The sequence below is a fragment of the Gossypium hirsutum genome, chromosome A03 (genome assembly GCF_007990345.1).
Source record: "Gossypium hirsutum isolate 1008001.06 chromosome A03, Gossypium_hirsutum_v2.1, whole genome shotgun sequence".
NCBI lineage: Eukaryota > Viridiplantae > Streptophyta > Magnoliopsida > Malvales > Malvaceae > Gossypium > Gossypium hirsutum.
In genome coordinates this window covers 110253266-110273578 of record NC_053426.1, presented here as the reverse complement: position 1 = coordinate 110273578, position 20313 = coordinate 110253266, and the positions used below count along the sequence as shown (strand labels likewise).

Below are 20313 nucleotides of genomic sequence, written 5' to 3'. Positions count from 1 at the left end.
TGGATCAAATTAATTATTTTAGTGTTAAATGGATCAATTCGATCTCTATAATAAAAATATTCAAATAAAGTTAACATTTACTATTTAAAAAATAACTTGAACATTATTTTTTTGCTACTTATAGTCCTAATAAAATGTTTTATCTACAAAATCATAAAAAACTATCAAAATACAACTACTTTAAACGTTAAAATGACATTTTTTTTAAACGATAAAATTTTAACTTTATTAAAATTTAATGTTATTTAAATTTTTTAATAATACAATGATGAAATTCATCTATTATTATAGACTAATTCACCTAATTGGTTCAAGATTATTTCACAAATAAATTTATAAATAAAATAAATAAAAAAAATTGATCACTAAAAATATTATAAAATAAATAATTGGTTCTATTTTTTTTTATATATATATTTTGCTATTTGTGTTTACAAATTGTGGTTGTCTCTCTTCATAATATGCTTTTCAAAATTTGAACTAATATTTTCTCTTAAAAAAGTGTAATATTGTATCCAATGATAAAGATTTATAAAATTAATCTTTTTTTGGGTAAACCCGAATTAAGCAACAAAAAAGAACAAAAACGAGAAAGGTTAGACACAAATATTTATGTGAAAAAACACCTTTTAAGAGGATAAAAAAACAAGAACAAAGAAAAACTTCATTAAAACAAAAAATAATTGAAAACTAGTACAAGATAGAGAAACCAAAAACAAACCTAAACTCGAAATACAAAATTTTCTCGAAATTCTCACAAAACTCTCTCTTAATTGTGCTATTTTAATCAAACTCTCTATGGTTGCTAAAAGCCCTATTTATAAGCTAAAATTTGTGTGAAAATATGACTAAAACATCCCTATAGAATAATCAAAGTTAGACTCTAGAAAAAATAAAATAGAATTTAACTAGGAAAAAAAACTCGATTTGGTAGGGAACACGTCGCCATATCGTGACTGGCATATTGCCTTGTTGGGATGTCCTTCATGTTGTGACATGGTGATTCTTCTTGTTTGAATGCCGTTGTCATGTCATCGAGACGTCGGCCTTTCCTCATCTCAATGTCAATCCTATTTTATCCAAAATGCGAGACACACTCTATAATCATGTAAAAATTAGACGAGTTTATTTAAACTTTTCTAGATCTTATAATAATTACGTTCCCATCTTCTACACATAAGTTATCATGGACTGTTTTGAATATGATTGTTTTTTTTATCCCCTGTTGATGACGCTTTCGCTTACACATTTCCTTAACACATGGACTTGTCCCAAATATGTGGTAAAAGAACAATGATGCGAATATTGAACGAATTGAAAGATAAGATTGAAGAAAAAAATTCTCCACCCTAAGTTGAACCCAAACAAAACCATGACCAACCCAACTTATGATTTGATCCACAAATACAGCTACGCATGGGAAGACTAATTGACTAAAAAGACTCTTGCTTTTACAGATTCTGGCTCACATAAAATGCCAACAATCAAAGCATTATATTGATAAAGAAAACAGAGTATGGGAAATCAAATTCTAAGCTTCTAACTCAGAAGCATGCACCGCTCTTGCGGCTTTCAACGCCTTGTGGTTGGTCCCCCAACCCTAAAAGCTGGACACTCCAATTTCAATCGCTACGTACTGCAACCAAACCAAAATTTAAAAAGAATGGCGAAGGAATGCTGCGGTGTCCATTCGGGTCGGGGAAAAAAAATATAAAAAGTGGCAAACAAATGAGAAAATAAACACGATGGACCAGTTTCAACTTTCAATGATTCGGTGTCAGGTTAGAATATTACGTGACGTCAATTTTCGTGACATTCATGATAGCTTTGGATTCTATAAAATTATTTTATACGTAAATCGGTGAAAATTTATCATATTTTTTAAACAATTCTTTTAAAAATACAATATTTTTATACTTTAATTTGATAATTTTTAATTATATATTTTTATATTTTAAAATGGCAAATGAAATGATTCACTAGTTATGAAGATGGGGATGCAGGATAACTAGATAACCATGTGGAAAAGTAAGCAGTGAACATCAAAAGCAAATTGTTTATAGTATGTGATAACTGATAAATAAAAATTGTATTTTTTTAATTAATATTTCATTAACTTATAATGTATATTTTTTATATAGGGTAAATTGTCAAAATAGTTACTATTGTTTGCTTTTCAAGTTATTTTTTGGTCACTTATGTTTGAAATGTTACGTTTTAGTCATTTGCGTTACCGTGTTGTAATATTTTAGTCACTGAGCCATTACGGTGTAACGGTATACTGACGTGGCATGTTAAATCATCATTTTAAATGAAAATTTTAGGTTAAATTTTACAATTAGTCCCTATATTTTTTCATTTTGAGCAATTTAATTTTTTCTTTATGTTCTTTTAACTTTTTTTTTCATTTTGTTTTGCTTCTCCATTTGTTTTCCTTCCTTCTCCATTTCTTTTAACGTAGTTTTTCTATGTTTTTGATTTGTTAAAATTAATCTACAAGCTCACCTCACTCGAAAAAATTAAATTGTTCAAACAAATAAAAGTATAGGGACTAGTTCTAGAAGATGGAAAATATAGAAAAACTACGTTAAAAGAAATGAAGAAGGGAGAAAAATAGCAGGAGAAGCAGAAAAAAAATGGAAAATAAAGAAAAAAAGTTAAATAAACCTAAAAGAAAAAAAAATTAAATTGCTAAAAAACAAAAAAAATATGGTGAATGATTGTATAAATTAACCTAAAATTTTTGTTTAAAATAATTATTTAACGTGCTATGTCATCTTATCGTTACAACTTTATTGACAATTAACAGCTCAGTGACTAAAATATTTATTACACTGCAATGAAGTTTTTAAACTCCAGCTGAGTTGAGATTAACAAGTGTTTTATAAAAATACAGTATAATATTTAAAAAAAAAGACACATGGTAGTTTTTTTTAAATTATTTGTGGAATAAAAAATAAAATTATTAAAACAAAGTTAAATAAGTTTTATTTTTAAAATTATTTTTGGATGATATATAAAAATTATTAAATTTGAGTTACAAACTTCAAAGTGTTGGCAAGGGGTAGTTGATTCTTTCGTCGTCGTCAAGCATTGATGAAATAGGACAGCAGAGAGTTTGAGTATATCAATGACGGAGCTAGCAAGGCAAACCCTACAGCTTTGACTTGAATTTATATTACCAAAGTTTCAAACTCATTTATATATTTGGTGAATTGACTGCAATGAATGAATGAAGGGAAATTGGAAAATATGTGAAAATTAATTATTAATAAAAATATGTGAAATTTAATTATTAATAACGTTGTTTTCTCTTGTAGTGGTGACTGGTTAGCAAACCTTATGCTGGAAAAATTATTTAAAATAATTACATCATAAATTTAGAATAATTAAAATAAAATTGACCTAAACCATGATTTATCTCTAAAATATATTATTTTTCTTTATTTAATTATTTTTCAATATATATTTTTTTTATTTTTGCAAAAAAATTTTAAATATTTCAAATTTCTAGACTATATAGATATTAAATTTTGAAATTTTCTAAAAATTTAACTAAATTCTCCATTTATAATTTTTTTAATTTTTAAAAATTATATTGAGATATTTTATAATTTTCAATTTTTTTGAATTTATATATAGATATTAATCCTAAACCCACGTTTTGCATTTTAATTGGGAAATATGTCAATCAATTTTTAACACCATTAATGTCAATTAGATTAAATTCATTAGCAAAAGATAGCTTTAGGGACCAATTTGAGTTAAAAAAAAAGAACTTTTAAGTACTAAAGTGCAAAGAACAATATATTTTAAGAGCCAAATCATGTTTTAAGCTAATAATTTTTTTAAGTATAAAAATTAAAATTTTGAAGCGAATAAAATGGCAAAAACCCGAGGCTCGGACTTGGCTCTCTTCTTATTCTCCTAATTATTATCGATTAATAAAAAGAAACAAATCTAAAATTTCAAAATTTCCAAACTCCTCCACCTTGCCATTAAATCTAGATGTTTTTATCCAAATAATTTTACACTTAAAAAAAGCATTTTATTCCTATGGGTTCAATTATTTGTCTAATCGAGTGGATTTAAATAATAGGCGAAGTTAGAAAAAATTTTTAGAGGGCTGAAATTAAATTTTTATTTTTACGATAGAAAAAAAATAATTTTATTATTTTAATTGTCTTCATCTTTTTAATTTTTAAAAAATTAAATTAAATTATTATTATTTTTAGGAGGTTAAAGTATAATTTTATTTTTATTAATTTAAAATTTTAAAATTTTTAAAGGATTTAAATAAAAAAATTATTTTAGAGGAACCGGACGTGCCAGCCCAAAGTTTAGATTTAATTATTAAGTTTGAGATAAATTTTAATTATTTATCAATTCAATCTAAATTACTAGTAAAATAATAGAGAATAACTAAATTATAATAAAGAATAAGGAACTTAACAATTATTGGAGTGGGCAGTTAGTTTATGGATGTGTTGCGGAAGAGTCTTTTACATCAACAGATTTATCCATCGGTAGAGATATTCGTTGAGCGAGTGAACCAAAATTCAAAGACACGTGAGTTGGACTAACCAAGCCAATACCCCAAATTTGAATAAAGCAATTAATGTCACATCCATTACACTTTTCTAGTGTTCTAATGACCCCACACCCTTTCCCTTCACACCATTTGTCCTTTTCAACTTCATGTCCACTTGGATCTCATTTTCCTAATGGAGGAAATTGTTTTCCTTTTCCCTTTCCCTTGCCCTTTCCTCCCACTTTATTGCCCCTTAAGATTTTAGAAAATATTATTCATTTTGGTTTTAAGGTGTTTATTAGAGTGAGTCTACTATTTTGTAAGCCTATTAAAAGAATAGATATTAGTAATAAATTTTAAAATTATCCCATACTTAAAATGAGAATCGAGCCTTCAACCACTTATTAAAGTAGGAGAGATACTTGTCATTCACTTCCATAAATTTAACTAATTCAAATATAAACTCTATTTTCCACAAAGCGATTGTCTTAATCTTTAGCGTTAAGAGATTACCTATATTTATTAGTTTATGATGTGATTAACTGAATTCATGTCACAGGTTAATTTGACATCAATTCGAGAAAAAGAATTACTTAAAATATTATTTTTTAATAAAATAATATTATGTATAACGTGATTGATTGAGTTGATATCACAAATCAATTTGATACGAAATCAATTCAATTAAAAAAATGAAATCCAAATAACACTTTCTTTCTTTTTTTCCTTTGATGGTTCATGAATACCCTTATCGAGAATATTATTTCTAAGACGAGATATATTTTTTAGTGTAAAATGTTCCTTATTAATCCACTTAACATATGTTAGTAAAGTTCCCAACTTTAACCTATACTATAAACATATATATATCAAAGAAAAGCTAAATTTAATCTATTTTTCTACTTTTAAATATTTTTAATTTATTTTTTTGTTAAATAATATTTTAGTAAAACTAAATAAACACTAATTATTATCATACAAAAAATTAGTTAGATAAATTTTAGAATCTTTATTATGAAGAAAATTTAGAACTTTTTGAAAAAAAAATTGTATGTAAAATAATAATAAGAGAACCGTTATGTTAATATATAAATATTATAATATATAAGTTATGAAATTGACGCACATGGATGGTACCCACGATATTGACATGTGCTTACTTGTTAGTAATTATATATTTATTTTTTAGTATAATAATTTATTTGATCCTTCAATTTTATTTTATCTTTTTTAGTCTTTAAATTTACGTTGTTCGACAGATTATCCCAAAATTGATGAAGAATTTAACGTCGGTTAACCTTACTAACTTGGCATCCACATGTATGCCACATAAGCTATTATTTTTAAAAAATATATATAATTTTTATATTTTTAATAATATTAATAATTTTTAAATTTTTAAATATTAAAAGTTTTTGATAAACAACACAAATTTAAAAGTTAAGATAAATAAAAAATTAAATAAAGAGTTAAAATTAATTTTTATAAGTTGAAGGACCAAATAAGTAATTATTCCTTAATTTTTTTTTTTTATAAAAGTTGATGGTTTAAGATATAGTTGTTATGATATTATTATTTATTTGATGAATTGACGAAACAAGTTGCCCACCGTCTTGGAAGCATGGAGGGCTGCTAGTTGAGAGTAGGACAAAATAAGTTACAGCTAAAATGAAGTTAATCACTTTTTTTAATTATTCTTGAAATAAAAAAATTTATAATAAAGAATAAAAAATATTTAAATATAGGACTTCACCATTTTATTTATTTTACCAACTTAAGTTTAGATTATCTTAGATATTTATGTTTTGCCAATCTTTCGGGTCAATGTCTCCATTATTTGGTACGTCGTCATGTGAAGTGCCACATTGATCGATTAAGGTAATTAATTATTAACCACATTAACAATCTTGTTATTAACAAATTATTAGTATCACTTGATATATTGTATACACAAATAATTATATTAAATCAATATGAAAATAAGTGTATGTATCAGTTAAATCAAAATCAAAGTTTTGTATATATAATTGCACCGGATCAATAATCTCATTTTTAACGAGTCAATAATACTCTCAGTAATTTCTTTTTTTTCTTTTTAAATTTATTGTGAAGGCACTGTTTATATAGAAAGAGATAAATTTCAAAACTATACATGAGATATGATTTAATATGTAATTGCATATATGAAACTTTATTTGATCTAATTATTGTAAATTATTAACACAATTATTGATATGTTATAATAAACGTTAATAATAGCAATAGCATTATCGTAAAGAAAAAGAAAAAGAAAAACACTGAACACTTTTTTTACATGGAAACGCTTTTTGAAAAAAATCATGGGCAGAGGAGAAGAAAATTCACTAATGTTGAAAAACGAATGATACAAGAGAAGTTCTGAATATATTTATTTAAAGGTTGAAAAATTATGTTCTAATTAAAATCAAATAGAAGAAGAACAGTTTTATACAGATTCAACTTGTGTTGTATGGTCCGTATATGCCCTACACCCTCGATCACAACCCCACCCAATTTTGTGCTTAATGGTGATCTATGGCAAGCGAACTTCAACAAGTGACGGGATTTAGGCCACACAATCTTTAACATGATACAACATCATTTTATGTTTATATATTGCATACTTAAATAATTAAATTATCTAATATAAAAATAAATTGATATATTTATTTTTTAAAATACGTATGATCAAATCAAATTTAAAATTTAAAATATATATTTGAACTATAATTAAAATTTTACGTGAATAATTGCATCAAATTAAAGTTTATATGTACAATGGCATATTAAATTCAATAATACATTGAAAAAAAATTAGCATTGGAAAAATATATATAAAAAAAAGGACAAATTGCAAAACTATACCTGAAGTTTAATATAATGGGTAACGTGATTTTGTATATAATTGAATTAAAAATTAAAAAATTAATTTTATATACATAATTACATATATAAAAAAATCAAAGTAGTTTGAGTTTATGTTGTATTAAACAAATTACATTTAAAAAAAAAACAGAAGACAACAAAATTTAAGGTTGGCAAAACAAAAATTGTTTATGTTATAAACTTCAAATTAAGATGTGAATCCCAAGCATGAACGTGACCTTAATGTATAAATTAACAACAAAGTGTATTTGAATAATAGATACATACACGAAAATAGGCCAGCTAGCAGAATCTCTCTATAAAGATTGTTTTCAACTTCTATCTGACTTAAATATTATGTTTTTCTTAAGACCTTTTACATAATGGTCAATAAAGTTATTTTTTAATCAAAATTTTAAACCAAGCTAGACATGATTTTATATTGCACCGAATTGAATTTTAAAATTTTTGAGGGGTTAAATTACAAATTTTATCATTTTATTAATTACAAAATTGTAAATTTTAAGAAATTAAAATACAATTTCACAATATTTTTATATTAAGCTCGTGGTGTAAAGATAAAAGAATTCCTATTGATAGAATACTCTAATCGACATAAGGTCTTTGCTTTGATCTCTGTACATTTCGTATCCTCTCCCATTATATAAAAAATATTAATCTAACTGAGTAGTTTCGTGATAACTTTTTACTCTTTTCATTCTTTTCACGATATTTTTTATAACCTAACATTCGGGTATTTATATATATTATCATAGTTCATGATTTGACTTTACTGTTCGTGAACTTGATCTCACTATTCATATGACTGACATTCTAAGCAGACCTCGGGTATACTAAACACGTGTATTGTTTTGGGTCGCCTGTTAGACCTCGCGACCCTCTATATTAGAACTCTTTGGGTATATGCGAACTGAGACTGTGAGCTCTCATAGCTGTCCTCTCGCTGTATGTCTCTCACACATCCATTTGGTAGGGCCTAGCCGAGTCGTGGATAGGCGACCTAAATCTTACCTGGGTTTCGAGTTGACGATCATTGTTGTCTAATAACTACCAACCTTTTTTTCTATTGGAATCAAGATATTTTTATTGTCAATAACAACAATTAATCTCCTTATTATAAGTGTTCTCTAAAGAAATAAATCGACTACCAATATTAATTTATTAAGAATTTCTCTTCGATTTTTCTAACCGCTTTTAACTTATCCATTTTATTAATATTTTTTTTTATATTTCCTAACTCATTAAAAAGAATATTCTACACTTACTAAACCCGTTTATGATTGTGATGACATAACAATTTTTTAAATCCATTTGTCCCTTAATCCACAGCTTGGGTTAACGTTTTTAAGGGGACATCCAATATAAAATAAAATCATGCAAATGATAATATAGAATAATAGCATATGATACAACCCCAAGAGTTTGTTCTAAATATCTAACTTGCTTGTTAATCGGTCAAATTATGATTTCATGTAAGTAAACAAAGTATCAATTAAAAATTGAGTAAAAGAATCAATAATCAAGTTCTATGTGCTTGACTTTTATGGTTTCAACATTGAAAAGTTACATTTGCTAGTCCAATTGTGCACTTAAAACAGTCAAATTTCTTCGTCATCTATTTTATCTTTATTTGGACAATTTTTCTACTAGAGAATACTCAACAAACATTTTTACTTAATTGACTTTTCTCCATCAACTTTAAGACTTTTAAAATAATTTATCTAATTTTATAAAAGTTATTATACCCAGAATTCTCATTAAATTTCTAAAATTTTTGAAAATTTTAATTATTTCTCACCAAAACTTAGTCTCAAGATCCGCTAGTGATTATGCCTTAAGAATGATATTACATATTAGGGTTTGAGTTCGAGTAACTTCATTCCCTTTTTCTAAATTTGTAATATTGGATTTGGACGTTGAATATATAAGACTAAGGACATATTATGGGCATGTTTACCATTGAAGTTAAAAAGTATTTTTCGACCCAAATCGTTATTTCAAACAAAAAACTTTGATTAACAAGTAACTTTTCAAACCAAACATTAATTTTAAACTAGAATTTTAAATCAAGCCAAAATTTTAATTTATAGCTTTTTGGCACCTGGAAAAGTGCTTTCCAATAAAATTATCTTTTTATCCCCTCATTAAATTTTATACATTACAACATCATGTCTAAAATAGACATTTTATCTTCTCAAAAACACTTACAGACAACAATGGTAAACACTATCAAAATTTTCAAAATTACTTTTCTAAAGCATTTTTTCACACCACTTTTCAACCTTAATAATATTCATAGTCCCTCCCCAACCTATAATTAGCAGGATAATGCGTTTCAATACACTCGAACTCACGTCTTCCTACATTGACAACAATACTCATGCTAATCGAATTAAGACTCAATCGACTTATATTGATATTTTTTTAAATATATTCGATATTTTATTTTTGGGCTTTTTATAAAATGTTTTGTCCTTCACTTCATGTGAACGTTAAATATTTAATTAATAGTAGACACATAATTTTTGCTTCTCCTTTACAAATACATATTCCTAATTCCTTCACGTTGAAGAAACAAGAAAGTAATACGTTTAGTTCACGTTGAATAAAAAAACCAAATTATACGTGCAAACTTGTAAATATAGTTAGGAAATATTGATGAAAAATAAGAATAAAATACAAAGAATTATTGAAGTTAAGTAAGCAATTTGCAATAAAGGTATCCTCTCTCACTATAATTTTATATAGAGGGCTGTCTTTGTTGACTGAGAAATTATAGGAACCATAATTTTGGGGGTCACAATTGGACAAATTGGTGGAAAATCATTCCAATTTGCTGCCCATGCCTCCTTCCTTTCCTAGTTGACTTGCTTGACTTAATATAAAATAAAATAAAATGGAATAAAGGAATATTTTAATTTTATATAAATCTTTTCATATAAATTTATTTTTACAATTTTGATTTATTATTGGAAACGATATTTCTTAATTGATATAAATGCCACTGATACAAAATTGATTTATTAGTATTATAGAGGCATCTGGATTGAGAGTCAGGTTACATTTTGCTCTCCTTTTATTAAAAAAATAGGTAAATTAGTCATTGTACAATAGATTAAAGAGCAAACTAGTCATTTCTGTTAAAAATTTCATCCGTTTTTACTATTCAAAAATGATATTATAGATGAAATAATCAGACAATTAGATGTAGCATGCCACATGCACTTCATGCTGACGTATAGGGACCGGTTTTTAATAGTAGAGATGGATGAAATTTTTAACAGAAAGACCCATTTGCTCTTTGAATAAAAGGGATAAAATGTAATTCAACTCCTAGTACAAAGACTTCCATTATACTTTTACTCATTTCTTAACTACTAAAAATATTTAATTATAAAATAACTTGAATATTAAGTAATTTCCTATCCATGGATTATATTTTTAATAAAAAAAAACAAATATGAACACAAATTTTTCAGAAACTAGCTGGTTAAGATATCTAGGCACAACAAAAGCTATGAATCAGAATGCAACATATGTTTTAATTAGTTATAATTATGGGACTAACTAACTAATAATTTGTTTAGAAACTTAATCGAATTTTAAATCAACACATATATCATCCAATAATCAATATTATTAGAATCCCATGTCATAACATGATGGTTAGGTATTCAAGGCCCAGGCAGTGACGTATTTAGAGGGTTGGCAGGTACCCTAACTCCCCTAAAATAAAAAATTGTTCATTTAAACCCTTTAAAAATTTTAAAAATTTAAATTATTAAAAGTAAAATTACACTTGCCCTCTTAAAAATGATAAAAGTTTAATTTAATCTTTTAAAATTTAGTTTCGACCCTCCTAAATAGCTTTCTAACTTTATCCCTAACCCTACATATAATATGAGTTTAAATCGTATTAATCATATTTATTGTTCGAATTTTATCTCATTTTTATAATTAAAAAAATAAATAATATTATTAATTATGCTAGCAAACAACTGATACTTCGGTGACCTAGACGAAACAAAATATTGAAAGTAACTTAATTTGGTTGATCTTCCCAAACAAAACTCGAAGTTGTTGACTTTTTTATATATAAAATGTTTCGAAGAATAATAATTAACTGCATAATGATTGATTTTTTTTTTACTTTCAAGGCTCATTTGATATATATATATATATATATATATTTGTCATTAGGTAGTTTTGATTACTTTATTTATTTATTTTTCTAGTCATTTTCCATTACTTTGCATGGTTAATCCATAAATTCAATAATATATATTTTAAATTGTCTCTTTTTTTCCATCAACATGAGTTAACTTTATATCAATCCGATTATAAGAATTACATTTAAAACCATTTTTTTAAGGAAATAATGAATATTATTATAACAATATTATTGTCTTTATATGAAATGTTTAAATAAAATATTTTTTAAAATAAAAAATTAGGAAATAAACTCGGGATTGATATATTTTTATAAATATATTTTTAACATAATTTTTGGTGATATAACCTAGTTATAAATTATGTGTGTTTATTTGTGTGTATTAATCAAGCTAGGTTAAGTACATTGATGAGAAGAATCTTTTGGTACACATTTGTTGTGGGGTAGGGGGACGTAATAAAATTTTATATTATTCAAATAAATGTAAAGTTGTAAAAACAAATTAGATTTATGGTACCTTCACGATGTTGATGGATATTTTATATAATAAATATATTTATTAAAGTTTAATGTAAGAAATAAAAAAATTGTTTTAATTCAAATTGAAAAAGAAAAAAAATCATATGCATTGTATCTTTAGTACATAATGATCATAAATTTTTTTATTAATTTATAAAAAATATTAAAAAAGATAAATCATTATAATCATACAATTTACATTACAAATAAATTTATTTTTTTATTATAATTTCCTAATTGATCCGGGACCGATGGGTGATATAAACTAAGCAAGGGCCTTATAAATAGTATTTATATATATATATTAAATTTGAAATAAATGAGATATTTTAAAAAAATGAATGTTATATTATTAATTAGAATAATAAATATCTCAATTATGCTATGGCAAAATATAGTTAATCTTACCTGATAATATAACACAATTATGTTTAATAACTATATTAATATTAACAAGTCGATTGAGTCTTTAATTCGATTGGTATGAGTATTATTATTATTATAGGATGATGAGGTTTAAATGCACTGAAACGTATTATCTCCGTATTTATAAATTAAATAGACTATGGTTGTAAGCATAAAGAAAACAAATATATGACTATTAACAATGGAGGAATATAAACCCATATATGACTATTATTACAACATGATGACACACAAATCCAATAATTTTTGTTCTTAGGCTTTAGCAAGAACATCAATCATTATATCAACAGCAAATGGCAAGTAATGTTCCATCTCATTCTTAACCCACACATAATTCATCATACATATTAATAAAAATTTTCAGTTCCACAAATCGAGGAAGTAATTAATGCTTATGGAGAATTTTTTTTAAGAACATCAAATAATAACAAGAATTAAAAAAATATTAAATTTACGACATATTTACGATGTGGGTTGAAAATATTGTGCGATAAATATACTTACCAAAAGTTCATATTAAAATCAAATTATGCTTTAGGTGTAATGGTAAATTTTAAAAATAAAAAATACATTATGTTGTTTTTATAGAGTTTCATTGGTTCAAATCTAATTATAATTAAAATTTCATTGATTTTATATAAAAATATAAAAAAATGTTCATATAATATAACTTATTATATATATAATGATATTTTTATAATTTCCTTCTTGACTTGGTGTTCGATTGATTTGTAATACCAAACTTAATCAAAAGCTTAAAATAAGTAAGTATAGATATACAAACAATATGACTGCTTATACCATGATACAACAAGGGAGACAATGGGAAGATAGTGATGGTGACGAGGAGGTTGGTTCACTTGAGTCAGGCGAAAAGTTGGAATAAGCAGAAGATGAAGGAGGAGAGAAAGTGTGATGTTAAGCTATAAAACTTAAGGGAGTTGAGAGCTGGGAAAAAAGATCCCTTCCTCGTCGTGCCTTGGGGGTATATATAGGAGAAGGTCCCCACACTTGATAGTGCCATGTCACCAACTATATGGGTTGTGGTCTTCTTGTGTGGTTGGTCAAGTGGTAGATTTGTTATGTGTTAACTGTCATCAAGTGGGGGTCTGACATTCCTTTTGTTAAAATAGTATGAGATTGTTAGGTCTCAATAGTCCCTTAGTAGTTTCTTCTTGAGGACAAATGCGCACTTGCTAATAACGGGAGGCCTAGAATGATAGGCCATATGGAATGAGTGGTTAGTCACTTGATGACTAACTGGGTAGCGTAAGAAAAAAAGTTGTCCATGAATACTTCTCAAGTTGTTTTTCACGTCACCTTTTGTCGAAACCATGTAAAAATATAATAATAGTAAAAAAATTTATGTAAAAAAATTTAAAATCATATAAAATATTAAATCAAAACTTCTTTGAGAAAAAAAGAATTAAAGGTCGAAATTATTATCCGACAAGCAACAAACAATGTTGAAATTCTTGATAAGAATATTTTTAAAACAGTAAATTCTGAATTTCCATTTTCACCGACATTTTTTTACCCCAAATGTCGTTTTGTGGTGATGGTTATTGTTCTTACCACCCATGGTAACTCAACCTGAAAAAAAGAAAGCGAAGACAATAACCAAAAACACGTTCCCACTAATAAATAAATGAAGGACACAATTCTGTCACCACTTAGGACATCCATAAAATCTTTTTAAAAATAAAAAGGAAAATAATAAAATATATAAAATACTACACCTTTAATTGTCTTTTGACAACTTGTGGCACCAAATTTATTAAAATAATAAGAATTTATTTATTTGGTCAAACCCCACAAATACTAATGATAACACCAATCACATTAGTAATTATCCTTCAATCAAATTTTATGTATAAAATTATACTTTTTTAAATGATAACTTTTTCCTCTTCAGTTTAGGGTATATATTGGTTCATTTTCACTTTACGATTTATGAGTTTGTGATAACCTCTCCAACAATATTAACTTCAAATTTTGAACATAAATTCCCTTCTTAAAAACGTAATATACCTTATTATTACATCTAACCTGATTATATATTAATTTTTAAAATTAAATATTAAAAATTTTGATTAACATTTGTAGAAAGAAATCTAACGTACCACTGTTATAACGACAGCTAGCTTGCACATGAGCTTACCCTAAGACAGCGATACCGATGTGAACAAGGCAAAAAAAAAGGTTTTAACGTAATGGGGGAAGAGTGTTCAATTCATAGAGTATGGACCGCACCATATTGACATAACCCATTGGTCTATTTAAGCAAACTCTGCATCTCAACAATGGCTTCTGCATAGCAAACGTAGGAGAGATTCATGGCTGCTTTGAATCTCTAATCACTATATATGAGTATATTCCTTCTAATACAGACAACTCAGTTTTCTCTTCCTTTTTTCCATTTCCTTTTCTAGGCTAACAAACATGGCTAGTATGGGGGAACAGAACGGTGTGGTTTCCACTCGACCAGTTATGGCAGACAACAGAAATTTTGCAGATTTTGAACCTGCAGTAAAGAAACCTAAAAGAAACAAGTTTGCTTCCGCTTGTGCTATACTTGCTTCTTTAACTTCAATCTTACTTGGTTATGGTAAGTAATGTTCAAAAGTTTGGGATTTTGGGTAAGTTTTTATGTATTGATTTTTGCATGATTTGAATGTGCAGATATTGGGGTAATGAGTGGAGCTATTATCTATATACAAGAGGACTTGAAAATCAACGACGTTCAAAAGGAAATCCTCATGGGTATACTTAACGTGTACTCTCTCGTTGGTTCATGTGCGGCTGGTCGGACTTCTGATTGGGTTGGCCGTCGTTACACTATTGTGCTCGCCGGTGCCATTTTCTTCTTAGGGGCACTCCTTATGGGTTTCGCAACGAGCTATGCTTTCTTAATGGTTGGTCGTTTCGTTGCCGGAATCGGAGTTGGATATGCTCTTATGATTGCTCCTGTTTACACAGCTGAAGTCTCTCCGGCTTCCTCCCGTGGTTTCCTCACCTCATTCCCCGAGGTGGGTCTTCCGAGTTACGTTGATTATAATTTTGATTCATTAATATAAACGGAGCTGATATCGATCGTTCTTTCTTTTTTCTAAATAGGTGTTCATTAATGGTGGTATATTACTGGGGTACGTATCCAACTATGCATTTTCGAAGTTACCAACTGACTTAGGGTGGCGGTTTATGCTCGGCATCGGAGCAATCCCGTCGGTTTTGTTGGCTGTGGGTGTTTTAGCTATGCCCGAGTCACCGCGTTGGCTGGTTATGCAAGGCCGACTCGGTGAAGCCAAGAAAGTTCTGGACAAAACTTCGGAATCCATTGAAGAAGCTCAACTTAGACTAAGTGAAATCAAAGAAGCAGCCGGAATCCCACAAGAATGCACCGACGACGTCGTTAAAGTCCAAAAGCGAAGCCACGGCGAAGGAGTGTGGAAAGAATTTTTCTTATACCCAACACCCGCCGTTAGGCACGTGTTGATTTGCGGCATTGGGATTCATTTCTTCCAGCAAGCTTCCGGCATAGACGCCGTCGTTTTGTACAGTCCGACGATTTTCGAAAAAGCTGGTATCACTTCATCTGACGGGAAGTTACTCGCCACCGTAGCCGTTGGATTCGTGAAGACGATCACCATCTTGATCGCGACGTTCTTACTCGATAGAATCGGACGGCGACCGTTGCTTCTCAGCAGCATAATAGGCATGGTGGCGTCATTAACGACACTCGGGTTCTCACTCACCATCATCGACCATTCACACGAGAAGATACCGTGGGCTATCGGACTGTGCATCACGATGGTTTTGGCTTACGTGGCGCTGTTCTCGATAGGGATGGGACCCATCACATGGGTTTACAGCTCGGAGATCTTCCCGTTGAGGTTACGCGCTCAGGGAGCGAGTATGGGCGTGGCGGTTAACAGGGTGACTAGCGGCGTAATCTCCATGACTTTCATTTCGTTGTACAAAGCTATATCGATCGGCGGCGCGTTTTTCTTGTTCGCCGGGATCGCCACGGTGGCGACTTTGTTTTTCTACATGTTCTATCCGGAGACGCAAGGGAAAACATTGGAGGAAATGGAAGGGCTTTTTGGTAAATTCATTGGTTGGAGGGAAGAAGCTAAGAAGCTGAAGATGAAGAAGACGACGGAAGTTAACGGTGATGGAACGACCAACGGTCAGATTCAGTTAGGAAATACTACTACTAAATAAGGGTAGTTTAGTAAATACATTTGTGGTTTTACATATGAGGTGAAGAAAATAGTTTCTTTTTGAATATTTTTATTTTCCTTTCTTTTAATAAAAAAAATCCCAAAGAAAATGGAGTTTGAGATGTGATCCTTTGGATTAAAACATGATGGGAATTGTAAGGGTGTGACAAGAAAAAGAAAAAGCTTTATGCAAATGCAAACAAAGAGAAACCTTTACAATTTATCTAATTAGGTCCTTTCATTATTAAAATTATTAATTTAATCGTTAACTTATACGTCAAATCTTATACTAAATTTTAAATAAACTGAATATTGTTACATAACTTTTAAAAGTAAAAGTTAAAAACAAAGTAAACTGAAAAATGAATGAAGTAAACGATAAAGTTTTTATAAAAATTTTAAAAACCTCAAAATTAAGTTTTCCAAAGCATCTATTTTTACAATGTTTTTTTTTTAATTTTCGTTTTGAGTTGTGTCACACAAGATCTAACGTATCATTTAATAGTTAAATTAATGATTTTAGTAAAAGAAAGACTTAATTAATATAACATTGATAGTTTAGGGCTATATATTAGAATGCTTTGAAGTTTAGGGATGTTTGTTGCAATCAACTCTTTTTCTGTCCAATTTTATTTTTATAGGGTTAATGTATCATCTTGTACCTAATTTTGGTTTCACTATTCAATTTGGTACCTATCAGCTACAATATTCAATTTGATATCTAAACCAAACGACATCATATGATACGATGAATGTTTGACATGTATGCTCTAGTAAAAAAAAAACATAGATACTTAATTGGGACAAAAGAAAACTAAAGTACCAAAGTTAATTAATATTAAAGCTAAACTCAAGTATCAAATTAAATATTGAACGAAATTCAGGGACCAAATAATATATTAACTATTTTTATCATGTTCAAGAATTTAATTTATTCTTTAATACATTTTAAAGAAGTGTATAATTGGTGGATATATTTGAAGTCATACACTTCATTTGAGGAAACTCAAATAATTGGGGACAACAAATCTCTAATGGTACATAACATGTTGGTGAGATGTTATTCTCAACAAATCTATTTTTTGAGATTACCGTCACCTTAACTAACAACTTATTGATAACATACTTATCCTTTTGATAAATTAATAATTTAATATAAAATTTTTAGCTTTGACATCCAAATTTTATAATTTTATCTTAATCTCCTGAAGCCAAACAAACTTTTAACAAAATATGGATCAAAATGAATGGGATAACGAACCCTAGTACTATCCTAAAAGAACCAATATTAAGCAATAACAAGCAAGGAAAAACATAGCATGCATGTAGGGTCTAACTTTAAATTGCATTAAATGTTGGTTTCAATTGTCAAGATATGCAATAAGTCTAACATGTGCCAAGAAAGAAATATATTTCATTGTATTAACTACTTGTTGATACAATGTAAAACAAAGAGGAGGATGAAGAATGGGATGTGACAATGTTCAAAAGGTTGATTCATTTTAAAAAGTGGAAAGCTAGAAAAAACAAAAAGATAGGGAGAAAACTGGGGAAAAGGTTGAGGAAGATAAGCGCTTAAGAATTGCTTAAGGACTCAAAAGATCTATTTTCTCATCTATTGGGAGGGCATTTATAGAGAAATCCTCTTGTTTGTTAGCGTGACATGACAAGCCATTGTAAATGAGATAGCCATCATGGAGTATGTGAAGGGCGAGCATCATAAGGCCCATTATGTTATTCATTCAATATGAGGTTGTTAAACATATGTAGGTCTCATTGATTGTTGAAGAGAGTGTTCACATTGAAAAGCGGATTACTAGACCATAGTGAACGAGTATATGTGTAGGAAGGTGCTTCCTGTGTTTAGTGGATGGTCTTCATCAGATAGGGATGGTGGATCATCTGAGGACAATCGAGTGAACAGAGAGGTGCAGGTTACTTTTTGTTGTCCACGTGGGGTCTTTTGGATCTACCATGTGTTAGGCCAGGGTGGTAAGTATGATAGTTTTTTAGAAATTTCATTCAAAGCCTCTATTAAGAATTTCATTCCAAAAAACTCAGATCCTTTAAAATAATCTTTGTTTAGGAAGGTATGCTATGGTTGATAACTAAAAATCTATAACTCAAAAGAACACAATCTCAAAACATGTTATTCACACTAAACAAAGATCAAAACCTTTCAGCTAACCAAGCAATTACTTGTCTAAGTTTCGAGTAAACCTTGCCGACAAGGGAACCTAAAATGAGGCTGTAAAGAGAATCTCCAACAATCTTGATGTTGGCAAAAGATCCCAATATATCAATCTTGGTGTCAGCAATGACAATCTTGGTTTTGGTTGCATTTTCGATAGCAAACTTTGTTTTACCACTTTTATCAGATAGCCTTCCCACGGCACGAGACAAGTGGTCTCCTCTAAATGACTTGACATCCTTGATTTTGAATAAATCGTCATATAGTTTGTCTAATCCCAAATCGAGCAATGGAATTTGTAATGCCAAAACCCAACATGAAAGCTTGGATAAAGTCTACACACTTCTATAGGTTATTGATGTCGGGTGTGTCTGGTCTCGTTTTCAATTCAACCTTCCAAGCTTTGAGATTCATATGGATGTCGATATTCATTTGTTTGTAAATTGGAATATAGATATCCATCCGTATTTCTCAGGAGGCAAATATCAATGAGTTGGAATCAAGACCTGTCTAAACTAGACTCGATCAACCAACATCTCATGAGCCTTTAATGGCTAGGATTATAGACATCTACGTCACCATTTAGCTCAAATGTATTATATCTTATAAGTTTATTGACATTAGGTATCTATATTTGAAGCTCAAAATTCTCCTCCAGCTTGAAGTGAGACTTTGACACTCCTGCTAAAAGCCAAATATATAGATTAGACAGATACAAAAGTGATCTAATTTTAGTGTCACAAATTTAACCGTCGTAATAAGTAACAACTCTAAGTATTTTAGTCATCTTTAGAAACAAAACCTCTTTAACACACTATAAAAAAATACGTTAATATTATACAAAAATAAATATTTATTATTTTCTTATAAAAATTATTATTTTGATATATTGTTACAACATAAATATGTAATATAAAAAACTTTTAAGCAAAATTGATAAACAAAGTAATAATGACAAATAATTATTTACTTACTTGAACTAAGTTTTTCGGATCAAGTTTCCAACTTATATTGCAACAATTATGAACTTTGTTTGAGTAAATGAATAAAATAATTTCAGAATTTTAATATCAACACTCTTCTCCTCAACATGTAAATTTTCTCCTTGAAATTAAACTTTAAAAAGCCTCTCCATATCAACTCCATTTTATAAAAAAATTCTACCACCGAATATTAAACATATATCAAAATGTTGGAAAATATAAGATATGACTAAAAAAAAACCCTTCTAACAAGAAGTTTTTTTCTGAAAAATTATGCCCAACATTCCCAACATCTATTTTACAGGAAGATTTTGCCATTTGATATAGAAAAGACAAGATAAATTTAAAAGGCTTCTTTAGAAGCG

At 28.4% G+C, this 20313-nt stretch overlaps 1 protein-coding gene and 1 pseudogene across 1 annotated transcript; one reads left to right on the top strand and one right to left on the bottom strand.

The window, feature by feature from the left end:
• The first annotated feature begins 14790 nt into the window (after nucleotides 1-14790).
• On the top strand, nucleotides 14791-16997 carry LOC121222029 (putative polyol transporter 2). Its single transcript, XM_041101915.1, has 3 exons — nucleotides 14791-15159; nucleotides 15234-15580; nucleotides 15669-16997. Exons 1-3 carry the CDS (start codon nucleotides 14994-14996, stop codon nucleotides 16773-16775), a joined length of 1620 nt encoding a protein of 539 aa, XP_040957849.1. The 5' UTR covers nucleotides 14791-14993; the 3' UTR covers nucleotides 16776-16997.
• A 1946-nt stretch (nucleotides 16998-18943) lies between these two features.
• On the bottom strand, nucleotides 18944-20266 carry LOC121218479 (RNA-binding protein pno1-like; annotated as a pseudogene).
• Between the last annotated feature and the right edge of the window lie 47 nt (nucleotides 20267-20313).

What these genes read in the sequence shown, in the direction of transcription:
- LOC121222029 (XM_041101915.1), top strand. Translation starts at nt 14,994, where the DNA reads ATGGCTAGTATGGGGGAACAGAACGGTGTGGTTTCCACTCGACCAGTT. An exon ending in TTCAATCTTACTTGGTTATG is followed by an intron (nt 15,160 to 15,233) that starts GTAAGTAATGTT and finishes TTGAATGTGCAG; the next exon opens with ATATTGGGGTAATGAGTGGA. An exon ending in TCCTCACCTCATTCCCCGAG is followed by an intron (nt 15,581 to 15,668) that starts GTGGGTCTTCCG and finishes TTTTCTAAATAG; the next exon opens with GTGTTCATTAATGGTGGTAT.